This window comes from Scatophagus argus, chromosome 17 (genome assembly GCF_020382885.2).
Source record: "Scatophagus argus isolate fScaArg1 chromosome 17, fScaArg1.pri, whole genome shotgun sequence".
Taxonomy (NCBI): domain Eukaryota; kingdom Metazoa; phylum Chordata; class Actinopteri; family Scatophagidae; genus Scatophagus; species Scatophagus argus.
The window spans coordinates 6,642,902-6,652,295 of NC_058509.1; the positions used below are offsets into that span (position 1 = coordinate 6,642,902).

General features: G+C 41.9%; 1 protein-coding gene across 1 annotated transcript in view; it reads right to left on the reverse strand.

The window, feature by feature from the left end:
- LOC124074262 (dolichyl-diphosphooligosaccharide--protein glycosyltransferase subunit STT3B) overlaps positions 1-8,076 on the reverse strand; it is a 69,843-nt gene extending 61,767 nt beyond the window's left edge. Inside the window, exon 1 of the mRNA XM_046416963.1 lies at positions 7,525-8,076. Within this exon, the coding sequence (XP_046272919.1) occupies positions 7,525-7,784 (260 nt within the window). The 5' untranslated portion in view covers positions 7,785-8,076. The remainder of the gene's footprint in view (positions 1-7,524) is intronic.
- Between the last annotated feature and the right edge of the window lie 1,318 nt (positions 8,077-9,394).

Here is a 9,394-nt window from a genome sequence, read left to right on the forward strand (position 1 = left end):
CAGCTTGACAAAAGCTGTATAAACCACACATCTCCACTCTGCGTGACACACACTGATGCGCGAGTGTGTGCGTGCAAGTTTGTCCAACAAGTTTTTCCTGAAGCACTTTCTGTAGATGAGAACACAGGGGATAAATTTAGTTATGGTACTCGGGTTTGTTTCTGGGCCCACTGCAGGATCAGTTCCAGTAGAGGATGCAGTATTAGACATGTGCTCTTTGGGCATTTATATCAACATATTAGGTCCGTACAATACAATGTGATCAGCTCAACAACAGCCATGTGTTTTTTTTTTTTGATATGTAATTGATAAAAAACACTTTGAAATTCAACCTTATAGCAGCAATTTAAAAAAAATGACACACACAGTCTTTGTCCAAGTCTTCTTATAATAAGACCTGATCAGCATCATTTCAACTATTCAAGTAACATTTTCAAAGCCAAGTGCCCTAGCTAAAAAAAAAATCCAGTTTCAATGCTAGTCTTGTGCAAATCACAGTGCACAGTGGACTTCAGCTTTCAGCAGCTGTGAGGCATCTACCCACACAACAAGTGTTGGAATGATTTGTGCAAACTGACCTTCAAATAAACCCCTAAGCAATCATTTATAAAACAGACTGATAATCAGTTTTGATCTTAAACATAACTTAGGCAGAAAGCCACATGTAAGTACTTATTTAATAAATCTTACTCTAAAGTGGAAATGATCTAATGCAAAAGGAGCCTCTAGTATTGATGGAAGTGACTTTCCTGCTGGTTATGTGGGGGTATTACAGTTTTGGGACACACGTGTGTCAGGGCCTGTGATAAACTTTGCAGTGAGCCTTATGAGCAATATGACAGGTAATAGCAGTTAACGGTGTGAGGAATGTGAGGAATTAATTGCTGCCAAAAAGTTTGATTTTCTCATTTGTCCATGGCTATTCCTGACTAAACCCTCATTTGAGCTGTCATATCAAGGGAAATTGCAAGGCAGTTGCTGTCAATTTAGATTTACAGATCATAGGTGCCAAAATTATAAATGGGATTAACAGAACCTGCTTAAACATGCTCAGCATCTGTTATGAATTGCTCGTAACCGCATTGTCTGCAATAATCTTGAGACCAAGTTCAAGTATAAATCTAAGAACATTTTTATGAATCAGGTCCCCGCAGGAGATGAACATGTAAGCATCAAGTTTGATTTAAAATCAGTTGCCTGTATAGCTGCCATGTCTGAACGCAATCTTGGTATAAGATCAAACTCTTTAGCCTTCAACAACACAGGAACACAGTGCCAAAACAGAACACAGAACACAACATTTTTAAAATCTCATTAGAGAGTGACTGCCAAAACTCGCAAGAACGCTGTGGTTCATAAAGGTGGGGCAGAAGTTCAGCTCAAGGTAATTTACAATGAATAATGGCAAAGGCTACACTGGCTATCGTAGCATATGCAAGGAGCAGATAATTCTGAGCCTTTCCCACTCCTATGTAATTAAATATAAAATTAAAGAAATCTTTAAACTGCTTCCAAATACCCTAAGAAGCTTATAATGTGCAGATGAGCACATAAACAAAAATATTACTCTGAAGGTGTAGAACAAGCAATTCATCATGCTAATAAACTGGGCTACCTCAGCGGCATTATCCTCCATCAAGGCCTCTTTGACTCATGTGGCCTCCGGGCTGCTGACAAGCACCTCTTGTTAGGTGGCAATCTTGCAAACACTTTCAGAATGGCTGACAAGCAAATTGTGGGCTAAAGAAAAAATAGGGCATCAGCTACCTCAATTCAGTGCAAATGAATCGTCCAATGCCTTTCACTTTTATAATGTACACTGCCTGTTGTTGTTGTCCTGAACAGCATCCTGGAATAGCTTACAAAAAGCTGAATACACAAATTTTTGCAGCTTTTATCCACAGCCAAGATGATAACCTCAGAATGGAGGTTATGAAGACAGGATGAGATTCAACTAAGCAGTAAAGAGAACTACAGAAATTGTCTTCCTGTATAATAAGCAAGCTTAAGTACTGTTAGAAATTCATCTTTATTTAAATTGAACGCTAACCTGGTTCACAGTAGAACTAACCAAAATACAAAATCTGGTATTATATTGGGCTGTTTGCATGCCTTTGTGATAGCTGACACTGTCCCTGTGCCGGACGTTCCTTCCTATCTCAGCTCATCTGCAGATGCCTGAGGTGCCCTGGATCAGATTTGTTGCTTTATGTCTCACCCACACACAGACACCTAACACACGCCTTGGACTCACAGACTCCCCCCTGCTATGCCTGACACAAGTCCATTGGGAGGCCATGCCTGAGAAACAGCACTTAATCATCATCAAGAGATGGACATCGAGAGAAAGCAGTAAATTTTATTTTTTCAAGGGAGGAAAAAAAAAAACGAGTGTCTGCAAGTATTGTGATAAAAGAAGGCCTGGCTTGCAAGACTGATACACAGCACAGGCATGCTGTGAAATAGCTAATAAGGTGCCACTCCGATCTATTAAACAAAGAAGAATGTGAGCTTAGAGACACAGTCTATAATGACTGAGGACGGGCACTCACTGAAACTTTTTCTACTGCAGGTAACTGGACACCATCCCAACGATGAATATTTCATACACCGTTGGGCAGTCAGTCGGGGGTTTAGGCAGAGATCACAGCTCCAGCCATGAGCCTGGTTGGAAGATCAATCATGACTTATTCTCAATTTTCCCACACTACTGCACCAGCTAATGTGTTGCTGTGCCAGCAGCCGCCCCTGGGATGGCCTAATCCACTTTGAGATAGGTCATGTTTTTTGCGTGTGAAAAAGACAGAAGGGGAGGAAAGGGGGTAAAGAAAGAGTACACACAAAAAGTACTACCCCAGTTAATTACGCTGGCTTTCCAAAAAAGCTGAGGCGGTAACATCACTTGTGGGGAGATTTCACAGCACTTAACAATTTTCAGAAGCAAAGGCTGTATTATCAAACGGGGTAAGAAATACTTCCTGAGGTGTTAGCTGATATCAATGTGTTAGATAGCGGAGGACTGTACAAAGCATCTGTGAAACTAATAACATTTCATGTGTTAAATCACACTTCACATTTTGGAATTAACAATCAAAGGCACATGACTGTTACTGGATGTTTTCTTTGTGTCTTGCATGATGTAATGACACTGCCCACAAAAGGGGTCTGAGATTCTGTATTCTGTATCTCTTTACATCTGTAGTGGTGTTAGAGCTGCCAGTATTGCGGGTTTCCCACTCAGATGATTAGGATGTTGACAGGGTGGAAGAATTGTGGTTGTTACAATTTTTAGTTTCAAACCTGCTGCACCCAAGTTTTGCAGAGTATAAGAGGAAAAGCAGGTGAAAAACAGCAGGCAGGCAAGCAGGATCAACTGACAGAAAGAACAGAAATAAGACGATGTGTTCGGATAGTTTTAGACCATGTTGGGCCCTTTTCCAATGGGTTCTTGGGCTGAAAATCTTCTCTTAACCCAGCAACGCTGCTCAAGTGTATATGTATGCAGATGGCACAAAAACACTACAGCAGCAGATGGCACAAATACTACAATCCCAACTGTCATTACATCAAGCACCGACCAGGACTGCAACTACCATCTATTTTTATACCCAACTAGTTTACAGTTTCTTTATTGATTTGTTTGGTTCATAAACTTCAAAATATTAAAAAAAAGTTACCAATACCCAGTCTCTAAAAATCAGAGATGCACATGTCTGTATGGACTGGGTATGGACCATAACTTCCATCCACACTAAATATAGCTTATTTTCCACTGATCAAAGCAGCACTTTTCCATTGCCACTTTGGCTGAGTCAAACTATGCCACGCCAATTTGCATTTCCGTCACCACTTATGCCGAGTTGCACCCAAGATGGCTACCTCCTGAGTGGGGCCAAAGGGCCCCAAGCCTGCCTCCTAACAGGTTGCAATGACATCTTGTCAACAGTGGTCAACCCATGAAGACCCCCACCCCTCTTCCCCTCAAAAAAGTGTGTCTCGCCAGACTGAACTCACGTCTGTGCAGGAGACTAGAAAGAAGGAAGCTTTTAAAAGACCGCGTTTGGCTCTCAATGCTTTTGTAGCTGTAGTTTGAAGTTTCCCTCCTGCGTCCCTGTCTGTAGTACGTTGAGATATTTGCTTTATTTTACTGTTGCATCATGTTCACTTTCAGCTGTAGGAGTCATGTTAAGTTCCAGCTGGTGGAAACTCAACATTTCCTGATTTTGTTTCATAATAAAAGCCCTTAAATAACAAACTAGAATGGAACTTTTATTTTGAGGAATTTATCAGAATCTAAAGGTGTTAAAGACCAAAACTGCAGCGCTTTGTTCGAGGCTATTATACTGCAGGGGGAGGAGTAGCCTAAAAGTGGTAACATCCAAAATGAGATGTTAAAGGAAGAGCTGCCACAACAGTCTTGTATTACAATTCACAGTTCACCTACAATAGGTAAATAACTTCTTTGATGAAATGTGCTGGGAAAACACTCACAGCAAAAAATAAAGGGGAAATGAGATGTGTTGATCCATCTTTTTACTTCTGCTCCTTTTCTATTCACAGCCCGCTGCTTTTCAACCTTAGACACTCAACACAAGTGCGTTATCAGTTAAAGACACACCTTCCAGTGGGTAGCCATGTTGTAATGAAGATGTAAATCCCTGCTGTGCTGTGCTCATGCGCCAAATCAAACCAAGCCAACATGTGTGTCGAAAAGTCCCATTAAGTGTGTGTATGTGTGTGCTGCTCTACCTGAATATCCAGCTCATTATACGCCTGACAGAGAAGTTTCTTCTCCCTTCACTCTACTGTCAGAAAGGTCTCTATTTCCTAAAAATGAGAAACTTCCAAGGGAATCGCCCCTTCTGTACACACATGTAAGTGTCTCACCAAACAAGCTCCAGTCTAGTTAAATTTTCCTTCCACTGACTCAATAAACTTCACATAGATTTTGAATAAAAGTCAGGTCAGGGAGAAGGAGCAAATCCTTGAAAGAGCATTGCAAACCCCGGAAAGGTGCATGTTTGATCTCTGAGCGGTTAAATCTAAAATGGTTAAGTCTAGTGAGCAGCAATAACAACATTCTGACAGGCTGAACATTAATTTAAAGTTGGTTAAAGAAAGTGAAATTATTTTTCAAAATTAATTACTTTAATGAACGGAGAGGCATAAAAATCTGAATGTCAGTGAAAGCACCCCCACTCTGAAAACAATCAACAAATATTAGGAGAGCAAAAGGAGCACAGCCAGATAACAGGCAAGTCATATCGGAGACTCGCCTACAAAATCAGTACAGCATGTGGTGTTTGCATATTGCAAAATAAGCTTGACATTTCAAAGCTCGAATCAATCCAATCTTGATTCTTCAAATTGCCATCTTGTTTAATGTAATGTTTAGCTGCAGATAATTTGAAGCTCTTTGCAGAGGGGGGGAAAAAAAAAAATCAATAACAGCATCCGAGCTTTCAGACAACAACAGCACTAATCACGTGTGCCTGGGAGGGACAGCCACTTGAAATCAACATCCTGCAGTTGGAAAATCACATTTTCTTACTGTCAAAAAAGGGTGAAGACGTTACACTGCATCACAAAAACAACCCTGCTTTTTAGAGCAATAACATTTGATTTGATTTCAAAGGGTCAATATGAGATACCAGACTTTTTCTGAATAATGTTCCACTTACACTTCTTGGCAGAAAAACAGTGCTCACTGGGGTCATGTATATGCGTTAATCCATACAACAGCTTTAGTGTTATGACTGCCATACACGCTGAAGTATTTTCAAGAGTGTTAACGATTGCACAAATGCAGAGCCGCGGTTCTCAGCATTTTGGTCAGGATTTCACATGGGGTCAAAGGATGACTAGAGAGCAGGAGGGTGTTGCAAGATTTATAAATGGTCTACCACAGATAGAGATTTCAAGAGTAAATCTGTTTGGATAGTACAATCAAACCACGTGACTGAATACACCATTTTGCACACTTAAGTCTGCAACAGAAGGTTTCAACCAAGCACTGGTTTATTTTTCAGGGTCCAGGAGAGAGATTTCTGAGAACAACTGCTACTACAACAGGCTACTCACAGCTGCAAGGGCTCAAGAACTTTTAATATCAAAAAGGTACCTTTGCTTTCTTTTCTGTGAGATGTTGCCAAAGATGTTAGCAGTTTTCACTCTGTGGAAACGGATGCTGCTTTATAGCCTCATACTGAAGCAAAACAGATCCCACTTTCGCCCCGGCGTGCAACAAAACACTCTCGTTAATATAACCAACTGTGTGACCACCCAGGACATTAATCGGATATGCGAAGGCTGTAAAGAAAGAATGCAGCTTCTAATGAGTGTGTGACACTTGGTGCTATTCAATAGTAGTACTAAGGTCAATCATCGGTGCAAATTCCAGTCTCGGGGCAGGATCAAGCTCTTTTGAACCATGCTCAGCCTCTCACTGCCCTGAGCCTTGGCCTTTGGCTACAAAATGCAATCAAGTTATCAACATAATTGAAGAGGCGAGAGTCACCCTGAACAAGACAGAGCACCTGTCCTTGAAAATTAATAAATGAATGCATCAGTCGCGCTGTCTCGTTGAATGCCACGAGTGTGTGAGAGCAGTGAGGGAATGACAGTGCATTGCAACCGGGCAGACACTCGTGGGCCCATGTGACACTGTTACAGAGCGGAATAATCCTGCACTGCGATGAGAAACACACCAGACCGGATCAGTTGGCTTCCGGGTTATAAACCGTCCGCCGTTGCGATAAGCATCGGCTGAAATTTGCGCGAAAACCCGATCGAAGCCCAGCATGCATTTCTCTGCGAAGCATTTACACGCCAACAGCAAGTTATGATAAACTCTCAGAGTGAATCCGTTACAGCAGGAAAACAGAATCGATCAATCACATCGACCACCGTGGAAATCCCTGCATAAGCAGCAGTAACCATTTCAACTTCACCCGCACACGCTGGGTCGAGTTTTCAATGAATTAAAACACGCGCCGAGTGCCAAGAAATCGTACTCGACTTCCTCTGAGATATTCACACGTTTTTCTACAAGCTAAACAAAGTTGGACCTGCAGAAGAAGCCTCCCCATGCGGCTCATCGCATCTATTATTTAGAGTTACTGTTGGGTGACTGCTAAATCCACATTAGAGGGTTCAAACCAGACCAGCTAGCTGCGTGTCGCTCGGATCATCACATTTAAATGTCAAGGACCCTGAGACTACACATGAGGCCACGGACAATCATATTCAAAGCGTCTTACGCAGCGACATCGTGGTCATTATGGCAAAACACATGCTTATCTACAAAGTGAGGAGCTGACGTAAAGAAGCACATATAATTAGAGCTGTGTTCAAAGCGGTCGCTGTTCTTATGCTCACTTTTAAAGAGTATAATGATACAGTGAAGTTAATATACGTTTTCGTTCATTTTAAAAAACACTCCCCTGAAGCAATCAGAACCTCAGTCTCTCTTTGCCACTACAGGCAACTGTTACCGGGGACCGAATCCGACTTGAGCTAGCTTACCATGGATCAAACTCGTGGATGATGCTCTCGAACCGGATGACCGCGAAAAGTCTGGAGCTGAATCCTGCCAGGCAGGCCAGAAAAAGAATGCTAAACGACAGTAAAGACTGCCACCCTGCTGGCTGTGTCAGTCCGCCAGACAGGCCTCCTTTGCCCCCTCCTCCACCCGTGGCGCCGGGTCGGCTGTTCCCGTGCACCGAGCCCCCGGCATTGGTGGACGCTTTGTGCTTGCCGTCGCTGACTGCGTGGTGCTCCGCCATTTCTGCGTGCGGTGTCGGTTGGATTTGCTCGGGCGTCCCTCCTGCCACGCTCCCGTCTCTCCCTCCACTCCGCACTGTCGTAAACTCCCTTAGTTTGTGTCCGTTCTCCGAGGGGTGTTTTCTCTTGGGAGTCCCCCGGGCGTACGTATCTGTTTTAATTCAGTATTGCTACTTCCAGAGACAGCCGTTACATCCCGACACGCACGCTCATGCGCCACATACCGAGCCTGCAACAGTCAATTCGCTTCACGATTGAACGCCGGTGGAAAGGGGCGGGGATGATGTGATGGGCGGACCGTAGGACAGCTCTGCCGGCCTCTCACAGATCGACAGCTACAAGAGGGCGGGGTTTTGTGTCTTTGAGCCAATCAAAGTGCGCCGCTGGTTAGATAGATAAGCGAGTCGACCAATAGAAACATACTAAATTATGGCTAGGACTGATTGAAATGAGGATTATCTCCTGTTGTATATAAAATTGAGTCATTCTGGTGCTCACTATAAATAAAGTCCTTAATGCTCGGCTTAAAGTTGTCCGTTTACAGTTGAATTAATCATTTTTCATAGAGAATTACAATGGATAAATAATGTGCACACCAGTCCCAAATCTATAAGGGAACTGATAACTTGCGGCTTAACACCATCGGCAGGTGTGTGAAGATAAATGTTCTCTCTGAGCGCAATATTCTGTTGCCCTTGGATGTTCTGGGCTGGCTGGTGGTGTGGTAATAAAGATTGATGTGTCTCATCATTTTTTGTCCCCAAGCAAACACAGGAACACACCATTCATCATTCTCTTAAACTCAGGATGTACTTTCACAACTTGCCCCAAAGCCCAGAAATCCTATATTGGAATATGACACCATTTTTGAACATTTCAAATAAATGCTCAGGTTTTTTGATTGATCGCATACATTCATTTTGCAGTACCACAGTTTCATATAACCATGAGACAGAGGCAAGAAGTATTATTGATTTATCCAAGATGTGATTCACTCCCAAAGGCAGAAAAACAATAGTCCAACAGTCTTCTTCTGTGTAATATCATTGATGGAGACAACTTTGTTGTGAAGTCAAAAAACCAAAAAAATAAAAAATAAAAAAATCTTTTTCTCATCTCCTCAAACATTTATTGCATGTTATCCTGCTTTATGTGCATCTAACCTGCACTGCACAATGCTTCATTTTACACTGACATGCTGTCCAAACAGCAGAGCCTGTTTCCAAACAAGCAATTGAATCACTTACCACCAAAGCATTATTGTACCTTTAAAATATGAATTTGTAGTGTTTATTCATTGCACCTGATTTCAATATCCATTACTTTTTATGGGGATGTTTAAATAGATGCGGCACACTAATTACTGCTTACCAGTTTATCTAAGTTTCTAAGAGATTGCATGTTTTTCTGTTTACAACATAAAATGAGTTGTTAATCATGTCCACTTTTATTACCTTTGATTTGAGAGAAATTGAATCCAACTTTCCACTCTTACAGCGTTTACAGCTACCCTGTCACTCACAAGAATCTGATTTTTTTTTTTTAAAAAAAAGTAAATGAAATATTCATGTAGAAAAATTGGAGTGAAGTTTGATCCGGCTTAGCACAGCTT